At 39.7% G+C, this 25,809-nt stretch overlaps 1 protein-coding gene across 1 annotated transcript in view; it reads right to left on the reverse strand.

The window, feature by feature from the left end:
* The window catches only part of MMS22L (MMS22 like, DNA repair protein), a 74,932-nt gene that overhangs the window by 23,638 nt on the left and 25,485 nt on the right, over positions 1-25,809 (reverse strand). The window contains exons 13-15 of the mRNA XM_083731057.1: positions 25,470-25,696; positions 23,551-24,060; positions 740-927 (exon numbers count right to left, since the gene is read on the reverse strand). Of these exons, the coding sequence (XP_083587183.1) occupies positions 740-927; positions 23,551-24,060; positions 25,470-25,696 (925 nt within the window). The remainder of the gene's footprint in view (positions 1-739; positions 928-23,550; positions 24,061-25,469; positions 25,697-25,809) is intronic.

Below are 25,809 nucleotides of genomic sequence, written 5' to 3' on the forward strand. Positions count from 1 at the left end.
TATGCAGTATTACGATATAGAAATTTCATGGAAGAAATGATATTGTATCAAAATACAAAAGAACCAGATCAGCTGGGCAGAGCTCCACTAAAGTCAAGGATCGGCACTATTATAGTTTACTCTCAATATGCTATTCCATCTGCTAGGATTTTGAGTAGCATTCCTACAGAGTAAGACATCAGAAAAGGTGGTGGTGTTTTGTTTTTAAATCGGGACGCCACACCACGTGCTTAAATGTTGTCTGATATATGCTTAGAAAGCCATTTACAAAATGAATATTATTATAATCTGAGAGAAACATTGGGGAGAAAGGAATTTCGAGAAGCAGAAGAGCTATGAACAAACTCATTTAAGCTCTGAAAATATGCATCACATTTGATATGATGAAGCATTTAGCAGCATCAACCATTAACCTTGCAGAAAATTATAGCTCATATTTCAAATGTAACAAATGATAGCAGAGGAAAAGTGATACTCCAGTTGTGGATATAGAGACTCCATATTAATAAGATGAGTACTCCAGAGTATTCTAATAATGTGTTGGTTTCTCTCTCTCTCTCTCTCTCTCTCTCTCTCTCTCTGTGTGTGTGTGTGTGTGTACAGCCAGCCACCCATGTAAAAATGCTGAACATCCCTATAGACGTTCCATTATTTGTGGACAAATTAACTAACAGCTTCTAAAGTAAGTACAAGACGGTACCAAGGATATACAGGAGGATAGCCAAACTGCTGTACAGACCTGCAGCTGTATCTGCAAGCTGAGAACAAGGAGTCTGCAGCATTCTCTGACTCTTCAAGAAGGGAAAGAAATTTCTCCAGAGAGCTCTGGCAACAGCAAGGTGGTGCTCTTTCGCCACCAACGACAACGGAGCATTTGGGCCTGTATTCCCTGAAGGCAGTCCCTGGTTTAAGTGTTTGTGCACAGTCCTAGGGAGAAACACAAAGAATATTAACATTCTATGTACTGGTGGTGGTGCAGAAACACACCTGAATTCCTTAGAGGTATTACTGTACAGACAGTATTTGCACTGTACAAAATGCAAGTACTGAAACATCATTTTCTATAATTAAAACCTTGATCCAAAGACATTTCTGCATACCACCGATCTGATAGATAAATGATGGCATATTAAGCACCATAAAGTTAATGTTAATTACTGATGTCAACCATTAATTATGCACCTCTTAATGTGTCAGACCCAAATGAGAAACAGGCAGGCTCCAAAATGAATGCATGCATTTATCAACTGACAACTCGGTCTGCTTACAATCCAAAGCCAGATCTTCTACTATTAGTTAATTTGGTATGGAAGGGTACAGGAATTGGAACTGGCACAGAAAAAGTTATAATTTTAGGTAATGCATTTCCCCTTGAAGTTTTATTTATGAAGCCTCAGCGCACACACAAAAGAAAAAACACAAAAATGAAGATTTAACAGTTTTTAGATACATTGTGTGGTTCGGTTTTGAATCAATGCCCCCATTTTACTAGTGGAATAAGGACAGGAGTTACCACTATACACAACGTCAGTCTTTTCCAGAGACAATGTGGCATGAATTCAATAACACACTCAATTTTCTTTGATTCTGTTAGTACCATTCCTACTACTTAATCTAATTTGGAAGTTGTGACTTTCTAAAGGTTCAATAGAGAAGTGTCTGCAGGGAATCAATGTTCTCAGAGAAATGGGTGGAAGGAGGGGCAGGAAGCATTAATAAATTTGTCTGGCAGACTAGGATATGAGGCATTACTGTTCTTTGATGATCAACTAAATAACATGCTTATTAAAAACAATCTGTAGCAACGCACTATCATTCCTGCTCCTATTTATCTCCTGGTCAACTCAGCTGAGATTGTAGATTAAGACACAGGCAACATTACTACATTTGCTTTATTAAATTCTATAAAAAGCGGTCAAAGTATTTATTAGACAATGGCATATATCAAGGACAGTCAGATATCTCATAAAACTAATGTTGCTGGCAGACCATAATCAGGGCTCAAATAGAAAGGGGCTTTTACATTTGTGAACTGCATTCCAGGCTTGACTATTCATTTTTTATTTTTTTGTGAAAATTAAACAACTCAAAAAGTAAAAAATTAAACAAGCTCAAACATTTTAAAAACAAATATTTTCTACCTCACTGTTCATTCTTGTGTTGATTTTCATGGAAGGACAAAGAAAATTGTGATAAATTTATGGGAACAATGTTGACATGGCCAACTATTTTTAGCTTGCATGGTTACTAAACCAGGGATCATTTATGGAGTGAGTGTGAAAAAGAGAAGAAAGCAACTCTATCATATTTTCCCTTCTTCATCATCTGTCACAGAGTGTGCTAGTCAATAACCATATAGTTCAAAGCTGGAGTTACCTACTCGCACTGGTATGCTTCCAAAATGCTAGGTTGGCAGGAGCTGGGACAAAGCAATGGGAGCTGTTGCCATTCAAATTCTCCTCTCAATTAGAACTTTAAAATTAAATAGCAATAACACTATTCCTGTTCCACTATTACAAAAGCTGAAACCCTTTCAAGTATTTAACGTCATAAATCAGTTCAGCATTTTTCAGAAGTTTATTTACTTAGCAGTAAAGGGCTCTTCGTCTAATTGCGGCCTCTTGTGCTGCAGTGGATACCATTCTGGAAGATCTTCCAATTTTGAAACGTCCCTACGCACAAACAAAACTAACATGCAGCTTTTTAAACTTTTTGATGTTTCCTTCTCTCATTCGTCAGTATTTTGTCATAATAAAAGCTTACTGAACTGTAGACGTTGTGAATTAAAGGGACATGATTATGATACTTAATATGGTTTCATTCAAAAGATGCATACATCACCCAAACCAAATGTATTGCCTGTTGTCAACGCTCAGCTCAAACAGTATTCTGAACTGCCTGAATACAGATTTATTGAAAGGCTTGGTTATTTTGTCATCTCTGACTGCAGGATATATCCACATATCAGTACAAAATTCAAAAGATTTGAAGCAAAAGGGATACTCCAAATTTAAACAGCACATCCGCAAGTCTAGAATTAGATCCAAATGTCACATCCATGTTTATAAAATTTTAAATATTAGTCTAATAAATTAAACTATGCATTAAGCACATATATTTTAAACTATGTATAATACGTGCATTTTTAATATTTTTAATATAGTCAAGCCTAGAAGGGATATAAGCTATAGTACAAAGTATATGATAAATATGTACACATTAAAACTTTGACAGAAAATGTACAATGATTAGTGAACACTGATTTACAATCCAAGTAACAGTTGACTACATGCACACTAGATTACACTAGTGCATGGTTTCTCCGTATTTATTGAATCTGAAGGTGGGTGGGGGGTGGGGGAGAAAGGCAAAGTAATGAAATCAGTATAGCCTCTCTGAGTTGGGTTTAGAAGCCTTCTGAAAAATTGGTATTGGGGGACTCAGAAGCTTAGGCTGTATACACACACTTGTTTACTCTGCAGCCTGTGCTGTCCTTATTACTGGTTTGGGAAGTGGTGAAGACATGACATTAGCATAGGCGTGCACACCAGGTGTGCACACACGGTGTGCCCAGGTACACGGTAATGTTATACTGAGCGGCATCCCGGCTCCTTCAGGTGCCACTCCACTCAGATGTTGGGAACACAGAGAGATGCAGGTAGAATAAAAAGGCTGGAATGGATCTGTAGCTTCTATATCAAATATTGAGGATGAACTTTCCTTCTACAGTGGTACCTCCGCTTACATATCCCTCCGGTTACGAAAACTTCAGGATGCATAAGCGGCAAACCCGGAAGTATTTTTCAGGGTTTTTGCTGCGCGTGCATGCGCAGAAGCTCTCAACCGCCACATGTGCATGTGCAAAAGCGGTCTCTCCAGTTGCGAAAACCTCAGGATCAGGCCGGACCTCCGGAATAGATCCTGTCCACAACCAGAGGTACCAATGTACTAATGAGAGGTTGCTTTCAAAAAATGAAACAAGTGTTAAGCAGAGAGTGGTATGTTGGTTTGTAAGGGCAAGATCCAGCTAAGTTTAAGACCCATGGGAAACTGCTGCTTAACAGAGCATTCCCATACAGTGGTATCTCTAGTTACGAATTTAATTCATTCTGGAGGTCCGTTCTTAACCTGAAACTGTTCTTAACCTGAAGCACCACTTTAGCTAATGGGGCCTCCCACTGCCACTGCCGCACGATTTCTGTTCTCATCCTGAAGCAAAGTTCTTAACTCGAGGTACTATTTCTGGGTTAACGGAGTCTGTAACCTGAAGCGTATGTAACCCGAGGTACCACTGTCCAGATCTGCTCATAAGTAGCCCTTGAAAGATGATAAAGTAGCAAGCGAAATATTTAATGTTCTTGAAGGAATCTATGTATAGTAGTAGGGAAAATGTTTTGTTCATGTAACCTATCTTCCTTTTTAGCAAAAGCTTTTTCATTAGACACCAGCCATTCACTTTTCAGATTGTTCTCTACAGCAAGTGATAGACAACAGAGCTAATTTTCTGTCATTCAGAGACAACGGTAGGCTTGCTAAACCTATAGCAGCAGCTCTGAGACACCATGAACTGATAGTTTATGAGATCAAAGCCACCATCAACAATGTGAACTCTGCCTCGTCACATTAACAGGAAACTGTTTTACGAGTTCCACCACTGGGCATCAATTTAACAAGTTCCAACACCAGCTAAGCTGTAAAACTGAATGTAATTCATTTAGTGACCCGCACATGGGGGGAAGCAATATGTAGGTGAAAACGTCTCACAGTGACAAAAAATGCTTTGATTTGCACCATTCATGTGACTGAACAAAGAACTTAAACACTCACTGCCAATAGCTTTTATTGCCAAATGCACTAAACATTCATTATTATACGAGCGGAACCCACTGCTTTAGAGACCTGTTTGATAAAATAGAAGCGATAGAATAAATATTACATTTTTATCATGAACACAACTTGTCCATTAGGTTTAAATTATGGACTTGCTTCATGTTTAGAATGATCATCATTTTTAGCAGAATCCATTTCACTCTGCTTTCTCATATCTTTCAAAACGTACACATGGGAATTTTACACACATGGGTATGAGACAGATAACCTGCTTTTCCCATCTGATATCTTATCAAAAATATTACCTGTGCCTTCCACTATTATCTACGCCACTGGAGCAGAATGGAGGGAGCTAAACCAACACCAACTAAATAAATCCAGCTGGCCTTACAGTATTTAGGGACATTGTATACAATTAGCAGAATTAGAAGTTGTGAAAATTTTCTTAGGCTGTACTATACTCAGCTACAGGTGGCATCGAAACGTTGCATGTTTGGATGCTTCCCGTGGAGGGAAAATGAAAAGACCACCTTGCTTATTTAAACAGTCTGTGAGGCCAGGTTGCCTACGTCTAACACTGTCCGTTTCTATGGGAAGGTGTGATCAAACATTTGATTCCCTCAATTGGAGCCAGTTCTGCCACTTGATTCTACTGACCAGGATGGCCCAATACATTTCACTACCTGGGGGAAATGACAAGACAGACATGCACACACACAGTTACAAGTACATAAGCCAATTGGATTGGCAGGTGATGCTTACTTTAACAAGGGATACAGGACAGTGTTCTCTACTGCACCTGAGGGAAACAGGTTATCGTAGGAGGTGTAGGATAAGCTGGGTGGCAAACTCCCACAGGTGCTCCGCAGTTCCCAGCATTTTACTAGTTTATTAAATTTAACTTTTTTATTATTATTATAAAACAGCCGGGTAACATTGTTCTCTGGGCAGCTTACGGCATAAAAGAATAAGATACAACTGGAAAGAAAGTAAAATAAAGATTCCAGCACCTGCCACCTCAATCTGCCTTGAGTGATTTGTTTTTGATAAATCCTTGCACTCCTAGGGTGAAACTCATATTCTGGCAGCAGTGGCGTGATGGGCACAACATTTGTAATCGACAGGAAGCCTCTATATGCAGCACACCAAACACATGATTCTTTGGTAATGGGATACTTACCTGGCATATAAACCAAGGATGGGAACCTGTGACCCCTCCAGATGCTGTTTGATTGCAACTCTCACTATCTCCAACCAATGGCCATTCTGGATGAGGCTGATTGGAGGCCAGCAACATCTGGATTGCCACAGGCTTCCCACTCCTGATCTAAACACTTCCTCCTTTGGGAGCATTCCTACTTGTATTCCTCCAGTGCATAAGTACACTCAACATCCACTCAGGAGAAGTGGGAAGGAATTGGCAGACTTGGACTCCTCCTTTCCTCTCACAAGGTAGAAGCAGTAGCTCTCTGAGATGTGAGGGAAGTCAAAACTCTAGCTGCCAATACAAACTCTACTATTTAAAATCGTAGCAGCTATTAGACAAGAAACTGCAAGGCATTGCATTATTACATTTCTAAGATGTTTTCCTTATCTTGTTTCTTGAAATTTGAGGGTAGGAGGGGGGAATGGGGAAAAACCAATGAATGGAAATGCAAATAAAGGCTGCCATCCCTTCTAGGGTTAATGGGTGCTTTTGTAAGATTTTAGGTCAGATTAACCTTTTGCTCACAATAGGGCTGGTTATCGGTTTTATTTTTTACTGACTTTTAATGCTTCTAGAAAGGAGGGGAGGAAATCAATATCACGCGAGACAAAAGGGCTCTTGAGGCTCTGGCTGCACCAGCTTTTGGTTTGGCTTCACATACAATCCTGCAACATGCTGAGGCTGGGAAGGATTAGGCTGCTTGTGTTGAGTAAACCGATGATACTCAATAAACAGTTTCTGTTGTAAACCCCTTAGGACCTGCAAAGCCACACTAGTTGGCATTAGACCAGATAAGCTGCCGAACCAGCTGTAATCTCATTTAGACCTGAGCTGATCCTCCTGTCCTTTCACTCTACAGGATCAACGAAAACCACTGAGGAAGCAGCAGTATTATAGCGGCACTGCTTGCTGGATGTAGCAAACATTTCATAAATTCCTCTCCTTGAAGCAAGTCTGCATATAATCTGCACGGAGGCAGAGAAATCAATGGATTTCTGAATTCATTAGCACTCTTATTATGGCAGGGTAAATGTTTCTCTTTATGGAAGGGCAGCCGTTGCAAGTTGGCTCTGCAAGCCTCTTATTTGCTGACCATTTCTCATTTTGCCAATGCTTTGCATTTGTGCTACCCTTTAGGATAAAAATTAACTTGCATGCAAGTTTATTAAAAATAAGGAGCACTGGAAATAAACAGAGCAACCAAGGCTACACTTGTTCATCCATCTACGTGAGTGAATGCATCATAGAACACAATGTGACTTACTTTAGAGGAGACAGGTACAAGACCGCACTGTCACACACTTTACTGCAAGAGCAGAGCATCCCTTATATAAAATAACTAGTTATACTTCAAAATATTTTATTTCTGTTAGTAATGAAAACTATTATTTGGACCTAGATAAGACAAAATAAAAAATCAATGCTGTTTTCAAATAATATTATAACAGTTAACAGGCTAAAAGCATCAGCTAATAGGAATGGCTATAGCTCAGTGGAAGAGCGTATGCTTTGCATTGAAAATGCCCTAGGTTCAATCTCCAGAATCTCTAAGGAGTGTTTGGAGACAGCTGCTGCCAGTCAGTGTCAACCTTACTAAGCTAGATGGATTCTGTATGAAGCAGCTTCTTATGTTCCCATTAAAAACAAAAGTATAAATGCTACGCTTGATAAAGAAGGCACAAAGGTCCAGAAATACAGCTTATCATGTAATAAGGCTTTCCCTCCACATGGTCACCAGCTCCTCAAATGTGGTGCAAGTTTTCCCTATCATGCTTTCTTATGTATAACAAAGAATGACTCTCTACCAACTGGTAAGAGTTCACTGTATTTTCCATGTGGTTTGATTGCCATCTGTATTCACCCAAACAGAATTTCCAGGTCTCAGTGAAGACAACTTCCAGTTTCCTCAGCAGTCCCATAGTCATGTCTTCCCATCCCTCTCTGCCCTTTAGGCTCCCAGGAGACAAGGATGTTGAGTGCACAATGGGACCAGGGAGGGCAATGCTGCTGTAATGCCTGCTCTTGAACTTGACATGACAAAAAAGGTTCTCCAGGCATTACCTGCCAATCCCAAATACAGAACAACCACATCTTCTTAGTAAGAATTATACAAAGACTACTCCTGAAGAGGTACAGTAAATACTTTTTTAAACCCTATTCAGGAGGACCCACCCATGAGTTGAATCAACATGTGAGTGGGGTCACACTAACTATTTGTCTGCAGTGAAAGTACTGCTAGTCTATTGCATTGAATTAATCTGAGCTCCTGTAGTTATGAAATGGTGAGCAGTATTAGAAAAATCAGGATTCTCCCAACCATTACTTTCCAGTAATTAAGTGACTGTGTTAAATAGGACCTCGGTACTTCAGAGAGAAAAAACCAATTTCATTAAGACTTGAAATTTACTTAGTGCAAATTTTGTAAAGCGGCACAACCTGTCATGATGAGGCAGCCCTGGTATTGCATCTGAAAACATTAAATCTGGTCCCAAGCCATGCAAATCAAAGTGAAAGAGCCCATTTTCCCCACCAAAGTAAGTTGGAAAACATATCCCTTTTCATAATGGCAGAGATTTCAGCATAGCAACACAAATGCTCCATCAAGTCTATACCAATTTCCATATGTTGTCAGCGCACACCATGCAGGTCAGATGTGTGTTACAGTGCAGAGGGGTCAGGTCAGATGCGCATTACAGATGCTGCAAATTGGCATTGACCCACTGTAGACTGCTACAGCAGACATGCCCTGCTCATTAATCTTCATCCACCTCTCTGGCATACTTGGACTGAATGCAGCCAGCAGAATTTAGATTGATCCTCAAGCTGATCCAGCACTTGAGCATAAAGACTGCTAGTCTGAACAGATCTACTTAGGATCAGTTGAGTGCTGGTATGAGTTTCCAGTTTTCCACTTCTGTGTTTTAGATCAACTGTGATTCCAGATTTCAGATGCATGTTATCCAAAACAACCATTACTTATGATAACTGACACAACCCCTCACAGTCTCTACATTTCAACTCTTAATGAAATGATTTAAAGGAACAGAATTAAAGGGGGTTTCTTGCCCTCTCCAATATGAAGATTAATAAAAGCATCCTATCATCTACGGATATGTGACAGAAATTACTTTATAGCTCCTGCACAATCACTTAAAGCCATTCAGTGTGTTAATGTTTCACCTCTCTCCAACTCATTCTTCAGAGGTAAAGGAGTCCCATTTAACATAATCACTTAATAACTGCAAAGTGATGGGTATCAGAACCCTAATTCTTCTAATATTTGCCAAAACCAGCTCTTTTGTAATAACAATAACACCATGATAGCAAACTGTAAATCTGTGTAATTATACTTTAATTGTATTGTGAGGCATGCATTAATCACAAAGTTTAAGTGCCAAGGATGGAATTATAATAATTCTGTAAAACAAATTTAAGCTAGCTAAGTAGGTCAAAACCACTAGCATGCAACAGGAGACCTCTGGGAATTTATCAGTTAATGGCTATTTATGTGCAAATGAGTGCCCTACAACCCTCCAAAATCCTGTGTAGCCGAAGGGTATTTCTGTTAACCAGGAGCATGCTAACTGCTGAGGCATAAATTAAACCATTTATTGGAATTATTTTAATTCCTACCACCCCCCTCACTAGCTGCACAATTTACAGTGTTAATTTACATGAAGATAGAGCTGCTAAGGACTTGGGAGATAGAGCTACTAAGGACTTTTTCAGAAATGTTCCTGTTTAGAAAATAACTTCCACTGAAACAGCATTGTGCTCTCAGTTTCCCAGCCTTCTAAAGGGTGTCTGAAGTCATTAAAAATTCCAGAGGTTCAGCACCACTCTGCAATACAGCAAAACCCTTTTGTAATGAACTCTAATGAAGTGAAATTCAGTCTTGTGTCCCTTCCACCCGTTTCAAACTTAAAAGGCAACAATGAAGCTCAAGAGGGTTTCTATCAACTACCGTTTTTCTGTCATAAAGTTCATGATGCAGACATATCAAAGGTTTTCACTGTTAAAGACTGAATGTAAATGTCAGGGTGGTGGTGAAGATTGTTTTAAGCAAGGCACCAAATTTAAGAAACTTTATTCCTTTTGTGCAGTTTCAGTTTAAGAACAAAAGCAACAACATGCTTGAAAATAATATTTAAAAGTAGTCCACCCTTTGATCACCTATCACCCAATTTCAGGCAGCAGAGCACTTTTTCCCTATAGACCCCCATAGGAAAAGGATGGGAGCAATTTTTGCCTTCCACAGATCTTCTCCCATAGACCTGATTGTGGCTAAGTGATCTTTAATAACATTACAAATTGCTTTTGAGGTGAGGAAGGGAAGCGAGGCAAGCTCATGGACCTGCTATATTAGAATTACCCTGTTCTCTTTCTTACTAAGAGACAGGGAGAAGCATTCCCTGTAAAGCTGAGCAAAATTTTATAAAAATGTTATTGGTACCAGTCCTGAACCTTAATGTCACCCTGGGGAATCCTTGGGGCATTCCTAGCTATTTTTTTCCAGCCTTTGAGAAAAGGTGTGTGCATTTCAGAAAAGTCAACTTTTTAGAAATGTTCTCTCCACTTTTCTCTATTTTCTCTATTCCTATTTTTTATTTATACATTTTCCAAATTATGAATATACACTGTACATTTTCCATTAAAAATCACTTCTCTCAGGAGTTCCCAGTCCATTCCCCCATGGCATTCTAATCAAACCTTATTTTGCTGCATATCCTTTTCTTCCATCCTATTTTGTCCTATAAATATCCCTTATTGTTGGAAACTGCTGCTCAAACTGTTGTTCCTACTTGTAAGTTAAATAGTATATCTCTTTAAATATTCTCCCAAGTATTTCTACTCCCCCTTTACCTGAGTTTCATCTTGGTTTTTTATTTTCACTGTCGTGTATGCTAGCTCTAGGTATTCTATCAATTCATTTTGCCATTGTTCTCTGGTTGGGATTTCGCTTTCCTTCCATTTTTTGGCATATATTATTCTGGCTGCAAGCGGTTGCATATAAGAAGAAACAGAGTGCCTTTTTAGGGATATTGACATATGTTATGCCTAGTAGGAAGGTCTTGGGTTTCTGGGGAAACGTAAATTTAAAAATCTCTCTTAGTTCTACATAGATCATTTCCCAATAATCCTTGGCTTGTTTACACTTCCACCACATGTGTATTAGGGTTTCCTCAACCTCTTGACACTTCCAGCACAGTTTGGATTAAAAAAAATACATTTTTACCAACTTACTGGGTGTCAAGTACCACCTGTACATTATCATTTATAGGTTTTCTTTAATATAGCAGGCTGAAAAATTCACACACACCCCAATAATTTCTCCCACTCTGATAATTCTATATTATGGCCAATATCTATTGCCCAGTGGGTCATTATTGCTTTTACCGTTTAGTGTTTGGTCTCCCACTCCAATAGTTTTTTATAGATTAGATATTAATTTTCCGTTATTTCCTAAAACAATTCTTTCAAATTCTGAGCCTCCTTCCACTAATCCTTTTTCTTTTAAAACTATTTCATTCAACTGAATATATTGGAGCCATTAAAATATTGATAATCCATTCTTATATCTCCTTTCTTTTAGTCTTGCTCTTCCTTCTTTAAATTCTATAAAGTCCTTATATGTACCCCACTTATTTTCCAAATCCCCCCCCCCCACTGATACCACCTCAGTAGGTGATATCCAAGACAATGTACAAGCTTCTTATCGCATGATTTTATAAACCTTTGTGTGCTTTGATTTTGTCACAGTAAAGGTAGTCGTGCCACCCAAACAGATCGAATCCCTCTAGGTCTAAAATATTAGTGTTTCATTAACTCACTCCATTCTTTCATCCAACACAAACACACTGCCTTGTAGTAGAGCTTAAGGTCTGGGAGGGCAATGTCCCCTCTATTCTTTGCCTCTATGAGGATTTTATATTTAACTCGCAATTTCCCCCCTTGTCATATAAAGTTTGTTACATCTTTCTTCCATTGCTTAAAGCAATTGGAGCTATTTATCAATGGCAATGTTTGGAATAAAAAAACCATCTTGATTAAGATATTCATTTTGACTGCAGAAATTGTTCCTAAAAAGGAGAGATTCATTCTACTCCAATTTTCTAGGTCCTTTTCAATATCATTCCAAATTTTTGAGTAATTGTCTTGGAAAAGGTTCATCTTTTTGGCTGAGTCATATCCCCAAATATATAATATCCCCCCTCCCTATTTTAATTCATGATCTGGCTTCCAGTCTTTCTTTAACTTGTGGTTCTAAATTTTTAACTATCATCTTAGTCTTTTCCTTATTTATATAAAATCCAGCTAGGTTGCCAAATTTTGTTGTAGTTTCCAATGCTTTTGGGAAACTTTTAAATGGGTGCTCCAACATCATCACTGAATCATCGGGGAAGGCTTTCAGCTTATGGGCTCGCTGTCCACTCGGATTCCACTTATATCATTGTCCTCTTGTATTTTTCTGGCTAAGACTTCCAATATTAAAATGAAGAACAATGGCAACAGGGGACGACCTTCTTTAGTTCCTTTCTTGAAGCTTCATTTATCTGCTGTGCTGCCATTGATTATTATATTGGCCCATTTTCAGTATATATCGCATTGGTAAATTCTGTTCCAAACTTCATAGTCTCTATTGTTTTTCTCATAAAAGTCCATGAGACATTGTCCAAGAACACCACTGTCGCTTCTTGTATTTCAGTTCCTTCTAACTTCCATCCAGTCTTTCGTGTGTGTGTGTGTGTGTGTGTGTGTGTGTTGTATTCCATATGTACACACATATACACAACTCAGATAACAGATCATGCATTTGATGGAAGTGCACTCTGACCCATGAACTGAAAAATTTAAAAGAGCACAGAGTTTTCTCAAATAACCCAACTGGCATCAGAACAGAATAAAAGGAGGGTGCAGATCTGATCGCAGATCTGTCAACAAGCGAAGGTGCTAAGATGCCCAAAGTACACTAAACATAACCAGACAAACACACAAGGGGTCAAAGCATTCTTCAAATTGCTGAAATCCAAGGTCAGTACTCTCCATGTTATTTAATAGAATTATAGAATAGTAGAGTTAGAAGGGATCCCTAAGAACCATCTAGTCCAGCCCCCTGCAATGCAGGAATCACAGCTAAAGCATCCATGACACCTGGCCACCCAACCTCCGTTTAAAAACCTCCAGTGGAGGAAAGAGCAAGCTTTCATTCAAGTTTATCCTCTGGAATCACAGTTCTAAAACCAGCACAAACCGTTCCCAAAGAGACAGAATAAATAAAAGAAGAATGTGCTTATCTTTTGAATAAAAAATGAAGGCAGAATATCTTAGCATAGCCCTCATTATCAAAGCCTCCTTTCCCAAGTATTTCATAAAGGACTATTACACCCTAGAAATGCACAATGCTCTTTCCCCCTATCTCTCCATTTTTGTTTGTACTGGAGAAAAGACACACATGCATTTCTTCTCTTTCCAGTTTCTGGAATGCTAAAAAAATAATAATTAAAAGTGTATCATCACCATAGATATGTCAATGCCATTGCCACTTCTAGCATTAAGGCTGCCAGTAGGAGGCAGCATCAAGTCTGACAGCAGCCACTGGGTGCAGGCAGCGCAGACTGGTTGGGAACTTGCTTCATTCTTCTGTCATTATATAAGCAAGATGACACTGTTCTCTAATCCAGCCAAAGCTGATAAGTACCATCAACCTGTCACTTCCTACATTTCAAATTCTAACACTGCAGCATCAAAGAGTTTTTTACATTTCGATTTCTTTTGCTGGCAGCAGTCAGTAGCCTCTCGTTCTCCCACGGTGTTCTAATGCAGCATTTGCACACCGGGGTTACTCCCAGCCTGAATAGCAGGTCATCCCCTACTCACTGAGCTCATCTGTGGCCCATGTGCTAGGCAATTTAGATCCAATCAGCCCTTATTTAGCTCAAGAGTAATGAGCAGCATAGTGACACAGACTTAAGCCTGACCCTCAGGACACTGCTCATCAAGCAGTAAAACTGTGACAAAATCATTCATCTTCCACCCGCTGGCAAGAAATAATACTCGCACTCACTGTATTACTTTTCAAGATAGGAAGGAGGGGGGGAAGTCCTGAATTTTCATGATGTGAGACATTAATTTGCAGAAAGCTGAATTCCCTTAAACCCCCCTGTTGCTATGAGCTCACCAGGGGGAAATAGGCCTTAGGAGACTGAAATGGAATAAAGAAAATTGCTTCAGCTTTCTTTTCATTTTAAATAAGCCTTAAATCTGGCAAGTTATCCTAAAGACAAAGATATCTATCTGTCTATCTATCTATCTATCTATCTATCTATCTATCTATCTATCTATCTATATGGTCTTCCAAGCTAAAGAAGCAGCAATCCAAATCAAGGTATTTCAATGCTAATTAGATTTTATTTTATTTTAACTATCACTGCATCCTTCCCCCACTCTTTGTTCAATAAGAGGGAGGGGAGAAATCCCGCAAATCTGTATAAATAGCTATTTTTCCCCCCACCACCTGCAAAGAAAAGAAATATGAAGAGGAAAGTTCATTGAAGGGAAAAAAACCTGTAGTTTCAAAAGTGGAGTGCTTCAACCAGAAAATAAATGTACATTGATGTTCTTCAGGGATCACATATTTTTCTAAACAACTATGAGCCATGAGCAGCAGGTGCTCGTATACTCTGAAATGGTTTTGTACTTTTCTCTCCCCCCCCCCCCAAGCATATTTGGTGGATTTAGTCTTTCACAACAGTAAATCATGTATAGCTGACAGGTAGGTTACAGAACAAGCGTCAGAGCAGGTTTGCTAGATAAAATGGTTACAGCAGAGAAGAAAAGAAGCAACTTTTGACATGGTAGTAGCCTAGGCAGAGCAATGCATTTTCACAGCTACCCTCTTTGAGATCAGCATTTTCTTATCTTTCAGCGAGCTGCACTGGGCAATGCAGCCTTAAGAGAGAAAGGGGCCCCTCCAGCTGTTTTAGGCTATCTTGAACATAACCACAATAAGAGATGAATTCTCTTCATCTCTATGATGCAACTTAGCCAGGGAATGTGAGACAGAAGAGTTTTGGGATTTCAGCTCCTTGTTTCATCATACCACTCCTGGGAGGGCGTTTGTGTGCTTGGGTTTGTGTGTGTGTGCGTGTGTGTGTTTTGGGGGTAAACGCTGTAAAACGTTTTGAATAATAGAGTTAAAATAAAGCAGCATCTAAAATAAAGTTTTTATTTAAATCAAAATAAAGTTGTTCATTTAATTTTTTTTTGGCTAAGCAAGGAAATAAAAACCTGCAAATGTATATAATTATTTATCCCAAAGAAGGGGATAGAAAACACGTGTTTGTAGCTTCTAAAGTAGAGTGTGAAAGCTAAATATGGTGAACCTCTGTGGAATGCCTTTTTAGAAAGGCGATTCCCTCTAACTTGTATACTGCTATTTTATTTCTGTGTTAAGACTCTATTTTCCGCCCCTTATAATATGCCCCCATGTATAAAACGCCCCCTATTTTGGGAGACTCCGATTTAAGATTTAAGAAAATGGGAAAAGATCTATCCGTGTTTAAGACGCCCCCAAAATGTGGACATTATTTTTTCGGGGGGAAACCTAGTCTTACACACGGAAAAATACAGCATTGGCTTATAAACACTGGGTGAAACACAACAGTGCCTATCTGCTGGTGGATCAGATGCTGTTTGTGGAAGAGATTCACACTCCTACGCCCTCAAAAAAAAATCAGTCTGTTTCAGAGAGTTGGGAGACCTTTCGGAAAAGGGGGAGTGCTCAGTGCTCACATAACAGCTATCGTTACCATTTCTGTGATGTCAATGTCAACTTCTACTGTGTGGCAAGAAGAGCCTCTCATATCCATGTAAAGTAGACCAGAACAGCCACTGTATCTAAGGTCCATGGCATAAATATCTTCCTAAATCAGAGGCAACGACCTGTGACTGAACAAATAGCACTTTAAGCATCTTTATAGAGATGGAGAAAACGAACCTTTTTTTTTTTTAAAGGAAGACTTAGCTTATGGCAAAGATCAACTCAATTCTAAGACCTATTACGCTTCCCCCCTGACAATAGTATTCAGGAAGATGAATATATTGGAAAAATATATTGTTCAAGGGCTAATATTGAAACCCCAGAGTAAAAAACACTTCTCTGCATTCTCTTTATCAGCTTATCTGTTCAATGATATAAAAAGAGAAGAAGAAGAAAGTATCCTGATGGGCTCGGAGGGCTTCCCACAGGGCATTTTTGATGACAAAGTGTAAGACAACCCCCTCCCCCTAAAAAAACCCCCACAAAAAACCCACCAACTATATATTTCCATAGTAAAGATACAAAGTAGAAATTCCACACTCAGTCTGAAGAACTACAGGGTGCACTACAACAATAATGAATATACACTCTTATTTGTTGATTTAGCAACAGTCTAGCTATTGAAAAATGTCTATTAGAGAGACAACCATTTTTGCTGGAATGGTGCTCTGGCTGAGGGGGGAAATGTTGTCAGAGAAACCTTAAATACTGTTGTTTTTTAGTCTGCAACATATTTAAATTACAACAGCTCACAACTCTATTGACCCTATGAAGTTCTGACACAAAACCTAACCAAAGGAGAAAATTAGCACCTCTGACCACTACATTTTTCTACTGCTCAGTTTTATCCAAAGGCTCAGTGAGTGTCATTATAAACTACAAGTTTACAAGCTCCACAAAAATATAAAAATTAATCTGCAGACCTGCACGAAAGCTCAATGATGTCCAGAGTGTTGATAGACACTGTTCCTTCTATTATCAAGGGTTTGTTCCCTACAAACCTAAAAGTATCTTAAGCTTCACATTTCCAAAATATATCCACATAAACTTTACATAATGTTCAAAGTCTTCGCTATATACCTTTTATAATTTTAATCCTCAGTCAAGCTTTTTGCAATGTTTTCTATACATGCCTCCTGCCCTCCCATATTGCAAATTCAATATGCTTCAGGCTTTAACAGCTACAACAGCCACTTGTCAAATCCATTTCCTTTCACAGTGCCCTTTTAATATTGCTAGATTTCTCTTAATGTAGCCACAGAGACATATGTATAAAGAATACGCATGTTCTGTGGAAGCAAATGATATTATTATTATTATTTCTATACAGTTTACAATATAAAATTACAAAAATACACACCACAGCAATGAACAAAAACAATACCGTCCATCCAGTTTAAAAGGCCATAGATTATTTAATTAGCCAAAGGCCTGGGAGAATAGGAATGTTTTTGCCTGGTACCTAAAGATATGTAATGCAGGTACCAGGGGAGCCTCCCTGTGGACAGCAATCCACAAATGGGGAGCCACTGTAGAAAAGGCCCAATTGCTTTCATGAGCATAAATCATTGCATGAATGAGCTAAGCCAACAGGTGCAAGGTCAGTCAAATCCATTGCTATGGTAACAGCTCGGTGCTGTCTCTATAAGTGAGAGGTTTTCAACCTTTTTGAGTCCACGGCTCCCTTAACCAACTACGTTCTTTGTGGGGCTCAAGAACTAGTTATGTAACCCCTTGCCTGAAGAGCTGGCAGCTTCTCACTCTGCTTCGAACACCCTCCCTTGTGGAGTGTTTCCTCAGCATCCTCTCCTCTCCCCGGAAGTCCTCCAGGCAGCTGCTGCTGCCATCCCTGGTCTCTGAGCTCCCCCCTCTCCTCCCAGAGGCACCATTCACCTGTGGAGCTTATAGCCAGGGCTACTGCGATCAACAGCTGTGCAAGTCTTGGAGAGGCAGAGACACGAGAGGGCATCAGAGGAGGGAAGGAAGGAAAGAGGGACAGAGGCCAGCAACCCGTTCATCATTCAAGGCACCCCAGGATGCCATGGAACACTGGTTGAAAACCACCGCTATAAGTGATTAAGGCATGTCAGTTTGGTGTGTCAGGGTCAACCTTGAGAAGTAAGTCTGACTGTGTTACGTTTTGACTTGCTGGAGCAACAGAGATACTTGGTACTTAAATATATCTGTATCTGTATCTGTATCTGAAAAGCCTACAAACTGGTACCCGTTTTAGCCTTTGCTGGTACCCGTTTTAGATTTGCAGTGTTTCAAATATCCCATCCAAATAACTGTACCTTGCAGAAGAGCTCTCTCTGTGCCAGTATTACCCTAAACCATGGGTAGGCAAGCTAAGCCCGGAGGCCAGATCCGACCCAATCTCCTTCTAAATCCGGCCCACGGACGGTCTGGGAATCAACATGTTTTTACATGAGTAGAATGTGTCCTTTTATTTAAAACGCATCTCTGGGTTATTTGTGGGGCCTGCCTGGTGTTTTTACATGAGCAGAATGTGTGCTTTTATTTAAAATGCATCTCTGGGTTATTTGTGGGGCATAGGAATTCGTTCATTTATTTTTACAAAATATAGTCCGGCCCCCCACAAGGTCTGAGGGACAGTGGACTGGCCCCCTGCTGAAAACGTTTGCTGACCCCTGCCCTAAACTCTGGAAGCTGAGGCACTCTTAGCTCTGAATTAATAGTGACCACTACCATGCTCTAAAATCCACTAGAAGTTTTTTGTTTGTTTTTTTGTGTACAAGAGTCAAAATCAGGTTGTTGGAAATCATACCCCTTGAATTCCTGTGTAAATCACTATTGTGGGAGTGCTTCCTTCACAGGTAAGGTAACCCTGTGGCTTTTCTTACTTTGAGCGTAATTAAACCATTCAGTTTTACCCATCAGATGAAGACTGAAATCAAGACAGATCAAGGAACCCTCATTTATTTCTCGGAGCATGCTAGAAATGATCTTGCAGCACAAAATTTGAAAATTACTGCTCTAGATACTAGATGCAAGTACAGAATGGGAAACTGTTTCAGAGCGAAACGAACAGAATATTCTAGAAAGCATCCAGTTCTTCTCTCTCTCCCCTCCTCTTTTCAACATGAAGGCTATATTCAAGCAAACTGAGAGCTTTTTAATGTTTGCTTAAGAAAAAAGAAATAGGGAAAAAGTGAACACTCTTACAAGACCTCACGAATCACGTTTTAGCCCAAGAGCAAATTTTCATAGCTGTGTTATAAATCCTTGAAAATAAAAGGAGTTATAATGGAAAGGATGACAGCCCCTTAACACAGCAGCATGAATGGCTATAATTAAAGTACAGCTGTTGGCTATGCCTCACTCTGCAAAATGGGGGAGAAAATGCCATTTCCACTATCACCTCAAATAAAAGGAAGAAGGGAGACTTGAAATGTGACTCCAGAAACTCTATGTGATGTGTTAAAGGGGATTGCTACAACTATTTGACATTCTAAGCTTTAAATACCAAGGCATTTAGTTAACACAGCCAAGTCAGTATTTTCATAATGCTACTTAATCAGCAATAAAGGAATGCTCCTGTGAGCCATCATCTTGGGTTAGCAGAAAAGTGGCATATGAAGTTATTATTAACTAACTGCCTACAGGGAGCCGCTTCTCTCTTTAATCAGTGATCTCACTTCCTACTTACCTGCACATTCTGACAGTCCTAGAACTATTACACCCAGTACAGTTGGCAGAAATATTACATTTATGCAAGGGCTGATATCTTATTCCCACCTGGATCTTAAAACAGGAAGGATTGCTACAGCGAGACATTTGCTCCTTTGCCAAATCAGAGAGGCAGCCAAGAATGCATGTTATTAATCTGGCCAAGGGTATTGCTCTATAACCCTATTCTTGGCAGACCCACAAAGAATAAGCTACAGATTCTCCACACTGGGCTACAATATTGCTATGTGCATTTTGCTTTTACACAATTCGGAAATAAATATTATTATATGGTTTGTATATGTACACACGCACACGCAAACACATTCTGCCTTTCTCTCAATGTGGAACCCAAGGCAGTTTATAAAATGAATAAATAACAGAAAAAACTAAAAAAAACCACACCAATCAGTTATAGATATTTAAAAATTTTGAAACCATATTAAAAATAGCACCGAAGCAAAACAACCTAAAATCATTTTTAAAAACCCAACATACATGCATACATTAGCACAAGCGCAGCCAATAATATAACAGGTTTATGAATTTGCCTCAAATCTTTTGTCAAAATACTGCATATTGTATTTATTTACTGGGATCAGTAAACAGTTATACCATCATGTTCATTTTCAAGTTGCAAGAGGTATTAATTTTATTTAGAAATATTAAGCACTTTATGATTAGGGAAGGGTAGCATGCTGAAAAGCAGAGAAATAAAAATAGAGATATGAATTTGAAGCCAATTAGAATCAACCCTCTGGCTACCAACTACCAGCACAAACATAAAGGCTGGTATCTAACCAAGTAACACCCATACTTGCTTTCAGTCGTCTACGCAAAGTATGACTATAGATGGCTATCACCCAAACCTGACTTAGTCTCTGGTGAAACTCCAGGGAGGAGAAATCTTTCACAGGCCACCCAAATGTTTATTGATATGCTACTGATGGCTGAGCACAGCATATGAAAGGGAGGTTTGGTTGACCTTAAGTACAATCTAATTTTATCTACTCATCTCATCCACAAATGAGCCACAGAAATCTTAAGGACCCCTTCACAAAATCACCAAGTGGCACTGGAGATGCTTTCCTGTAGCACTGTTCCTCACTACTGGGAAGGGGGCAGGTGAGAAAGAGAAGATGTCTATTGTGTGTCAGCACATGTCTATTGGGACTGCATACCACCTTTCCTGAAGCAGCTGCAGTGGCTACCAGCTTACTACTAACTTGGCGAGATTCAAGGCACATCTCCTTCTCCCATACTGACCTTACTACAAGTGAGACCCTATTAGTTCTTCCAAATGGACATGGCATCTGTATCCAGAGAAAGGACCTTCCTTGCCATTGCACCATGTTTGTGAAAGTTCCTCTCTTCTGAGATTCAGTTGGTGTCATCACTGGTGAGCTTTTGCCACCAGCTGAGAATGTATTTGCTTACTCAGGCATTCAGTAATTATGCGGATTTGTTGCATGCCGTTCTGGTTTGTTCATTTCCTGCTCTGTTTTTTGTTTATATTGCTGTGTTGCTGACACGCTATATCTTTGCCTTGTTTTATTGCGCTCTACCTCCAGGCTCTTGTGAGCTGGGAAGGTTAGAAATGCTTTTAAATAATATAAATAATTCTGTCCCCCCTACCTTACTGTTGCTCCCTATCTTTCAGCATTTGCTACTTGAGGTCTCACTTTGCCTAACGTTAGGGCTGGTCCTGTTGACAGCAATCAGCTAGGAATGAGCTTTCCAATCAGGTAGTGAAGAAGCATGCAGTCGGAATCAGAACTTCACAGCTATCATTAATTCATACAACATTTAAGGCTTTTTCAAATTAAGAATTTCATGTTATTTGAACGTCAAAAATGCATCTCTGTTGGACTATGCAGGCCATTCAAGACCGAAGGACCTTTTCCAAGGTAGCATGTGCAATGCTTTTGTACAGTTCCAGAGTGTGTCTTCTGCATCTGGATAGTCTGCACTTTTTAAAAACCAAGTTAAACCAATTTACAAAGACCCTCCTAATAAATCAGCTACCCTTTGTCAAACACTTTATCTTTGTTCAAAGACAGCCTGGAAAAAAAATAATCAGTTGTCCTTGGATTTACAAGCTAGTGACAGCAGAAGTCAAACTATCCAGACAGTAACAAAGTACTTAAGGTAAACATGCAGGTCAGTTTCTTCCCACTGTTCATAATGCATATTTTCTAGTGTTCCTCCCCCACAAATCCTCAGATTTCTACAGTGACCAATCAATAACTGCCTCATTAGGGCTTGTGGCAGGATGGCAAGGGAAGATGTCTCCTGACCTCCCCAAGGCAGCTTTCCCCCCTTCAAATTGAAGAGCTGCCTCCAATGTGAATTAGTGGACAGAAATATGTTTATTGCGGAAAGGACAGTTTGGAGGTTGTAAACTGTATCAATAAATCAAGGCAAAACTGATTAGTGATGAGACACTATCCTTCCAATTTTTACTAGTCACCATGCCATTCTCCTGTTTTATGTCGTTTTTATCTAAGCAGGAATTTTGGGGCTACGTGAAATATTGCAAAAGCTCTACAAACAGGTATGTGTAATATATAAATAGTGTGTGTGTGTGAGAGAGAGAGAGAGAGAGAGAGAGAGAGAGATCTACAACAGAAATGATTAATATACAACTACGTATAAGTTCAGAAGCAAATGAGAATGCCAACAGCTTACAACATTTCAATAAGCCAGGGATAGCCAATGTGTTGCCCTCCAGTTGTTGCTGGAATCAAATTCCCATCAGCATAGCCAATGGCTAGGGATGCTAGGAGCGGCATTCCAGCAACATCTGGAGGGCAACACGTTTATTAGCTCAGCATTAAGGCACTGTGTTCCTTCCCACCCTTGCCTCTGTAAGCAAGCGATTGTCAAACCGCTTCTATTATTTTCAAGCTGCACCAGGATCCATGGAATCCCACGAGCCAAGCAGCTTGCACAAGGTAGGAGAGCAATTTGGCTTGCTTCCTGCACAAGACAGTGGAGTTATTGATACTGCTCAAAAGAGACAGAAGAGCTGCTTCACCAATCCAGTCGGCTAGCATGCCAGTGAAGCAGAGCACTCTGCCCCACTTCACCATTCCAGTCAGCTTCCATATTGATCACAAAGGAATTGAAGCCACTTCTTCCATGGCCAGTATGCAAGCCTATAGGATAGCAAAGCAGAGCACTATGTCCCTACTTTGCAACCCCGATGAAATACAAGGCTGCTGTACTCGTTCATACATATCGTTCATTTACTGACTTGCCATACAAGTGAGATTCAAATCCATTAAAAAGCAATACGATGCTGTGTATCTGTGAACAGTGACTGTCAAAGGTAAGCAACATGGTTTTCTCCAGTTATTGCTGGACCAAAGTTTCTATCATCCCTGACCACACTATGTGGGGCAGAACGGCTACCCAGACGCAAGTCATCACTTAATACTGCCATCAAGAAGTGATCAACATGTGTTCATCAGCCCTTAACATCTCTTGCATTCTTCCACTTAAATTCTCAAAACCCACCAAGGTGAATGCAATACAGACATTCCATATGGTGGCCAGATACTTGAAACACTATTGTTGTGTTGTTCAAGTCAGGCATCAAACAGGAGACTTATCACACTGGTAGACGGTTTTCAGTTTTGTGGCTTACACCTTTTAAAGTTTGAGTTAGCCTCTATGTTTCTTTGGATGAATATGGTAAGTTTGTACCAAAATGAATCCAACATCTTCATCACGCTAATTCATAATTTAAATAATCCATGCCTTCTGCTTACATACCACAACCTTCTGATTAATTTATTAAGTTATAATGAATTTATCATTTTTGTTCTTTCCCACCCAAAACTTTTATGCTGCAAAGTGGGATAAAATTATTTAAAATGAATCAATTATAAATTACACGTATTACACTGTAGGTGTATGAAAGTCAATGTGCGAGAAATCCGATAAAAGAAGTTTGAAGCAAGAAAAACCCCTCAGAAAATACGAATGAAAAAACTCTTACCTCAGTCTGAACACAACATCTTGCAAGAAGCTAAACACTCTTGCAAGTTCAGCTCCTCGGCAACCAGGAAGCAGCATACTAAAGCCATCATTCAGCAGCTTTTCTTCGGAAAGATGCAAGTGGCAGCTGGTCTCAAAAACTTCTTGGACGCCATCAACATAAGTGGAAAGCAGCACCCAGAGGTTTTGTTTCTGCAAGGGGTCATTTCTGGCAACTAAGAATTCCTTTGCCTTTTTGTGGAAGTCATTCGAGACTTCCTCAGCTAGCACACTGATATCCATGTTCCTTTCAACATACGTTAAGATGAAGGCAAAGTAACCCTTCCATATCAAAGCTCTCAGAGAAAGGCTTGTAGAAACTGGACTAAGGAAATGCAGAAGTTCCATCACGCGGCTGGCAACGTCCTCTGTCTCTGCTATAGCTGCCAGAACGAGGAAAAGATGGAAAAAGTTCTGCAGGCCCACCTCCGTCAGTTCTCGCATTCTTTTCTGGTGGAATTTGGAATAAATCCTGCAAAAAAAGCACAAAAACACTTTCCTTAAAACCTTTTTTTGTATTTTGCCTTTGCTTCAATAAGCTCCATTAACCTGCCTTCCAAAGAACTGCCGTAATGGTAAATGACCTTGCTGAATTTCTTTCTGCTCAAGGTGAGTTGTGGGCCTATCCTTAACCACCAGTTGTCTGGAACCAGAGTACTTCAGATGAACTGCAAACACCTCAAGAAGAATGGATTCAACAATATTTTCTGCCAGCTGTTCTAGCCATCTTTCATCTAGTACCACAGAGACTACTGGTATTCAGAGGACAAATACGGAGGTACCTTGGGTTCCAAACACCTTGGGTTCCAAACACTTTGGGTTACAGACTCTGCTAACCTGGAAATAGTACCTCGGGTTAAGAACTTTACCTCAGGATGAGAACAGACTTGCTGCACCAGGGGCGCGGCGGCACCAGGAGGCCCTAAGAACGGACCTCCGGAACGAATTAAGTACATAACCAGAGGTACCACTGTAGCTCAAAGACCAGAACAGGGTAGCTAGGTCTCAATACGACAGTGCAGAAAAGCTTCCCACTGTAAATAATGATTGTACATGTTGTAATGCACCACCACTAAATATGCAGCTGAATTAGTTCTAAATGGGTCTCTATATTTCTTAAGACACTCTTATGCACCACATGTTGCGGGGCTATCTTCATCCCAAACCAGAACATACATTGGTAAGGAATGACAGGAGTTGCTGTCAAAAACATCTAAAGGCTCATTTAGATTTGACAGTATAGGAGGTTTTTGTCCGTGAATGCTGAAATAGTGAGAAGAACTCTACTGCAGGGGTGGGGCGCAGGATCCAGCTAGTGATTGGCGGCTCTTGCTGTGATGGCTATGCTCCGCCTCCACTCAGGTGGAGTTCCTCTGAAGATCAGTTACTAAGAATCAAAAGGGAGGAGAGTGTTATTGCACTCAGGTCCTGCTTGTGGGCTTCCCATAGGCATCTGGTCGGCCACTGTGAGAGGAGGAGGATGGACTAGATGGGCCATTGGCCTGATCCAGCAGGGCTCATCTTAAGTCATTTCCCCACCCACAATCCTTTTATCCAAAAATGTCCAGATGTAATAAAAAATGCCAAGGCATTTATAAGCTTCATGTAAGTTTTAATTGTTTTTAGTCTAATTTATTTTGGTTTTAAATTTCTGTATATTTTAGATTATTGTTGTGTTTTTTAAATTAAAACTTCATTGTTTTTGTAAACACCTTTAAGGTCCCCCCAATCAAATTAAAAAAAAATAATTTTTATGAATATTTTGGGAATATTTCAGAATTCATGAATACTGACACTACAGGTGCACACCTTCTTAAATAAAACAAATTTAGTCAATCACTGAAAGTATCAGTATGTGGAAAACTGCAAAAGCCACTGTACCTTCCTTTGATCTGCTTCCAGGGATGAGTGCCATTGGTCTTCACTGCCTTCTTCATTACTTGTACCAAAATGTGAAGAAAAAATTGGTAACTGTTGCTGGTGGTATACATGTCAGGAGTATGTATGTCCCCACAACATCTCTTCACCGACTCATACATAGACATGGGTGTTTTACTAATATTTGCAAGACCTTTGAGACCAAACCAAGGAATAGTAAAGTGACTGTTCTGAAAGAAAGAAAGAAAATACAGTATATTGAAGCTACAGCTGAGCTATGCCTTTCCTTGGCACAAGGCTTTATTGCCACCACTATACAAGACTGCTCCATTCCAGGCTCTTC

Source organism: Podarcis gaigeae (assembly GCF_964106915.1).
Source record: "Podarcis gaigeae genome assembly, chromosome: 3".
Classification (NCBI taxonomy): domain Eukaryota; kingdom Metazoa; phylum Chordata; class Lepidosauria; order Squamata; family Lacertidae; genus Podarcis; species Podarcis gaigeae.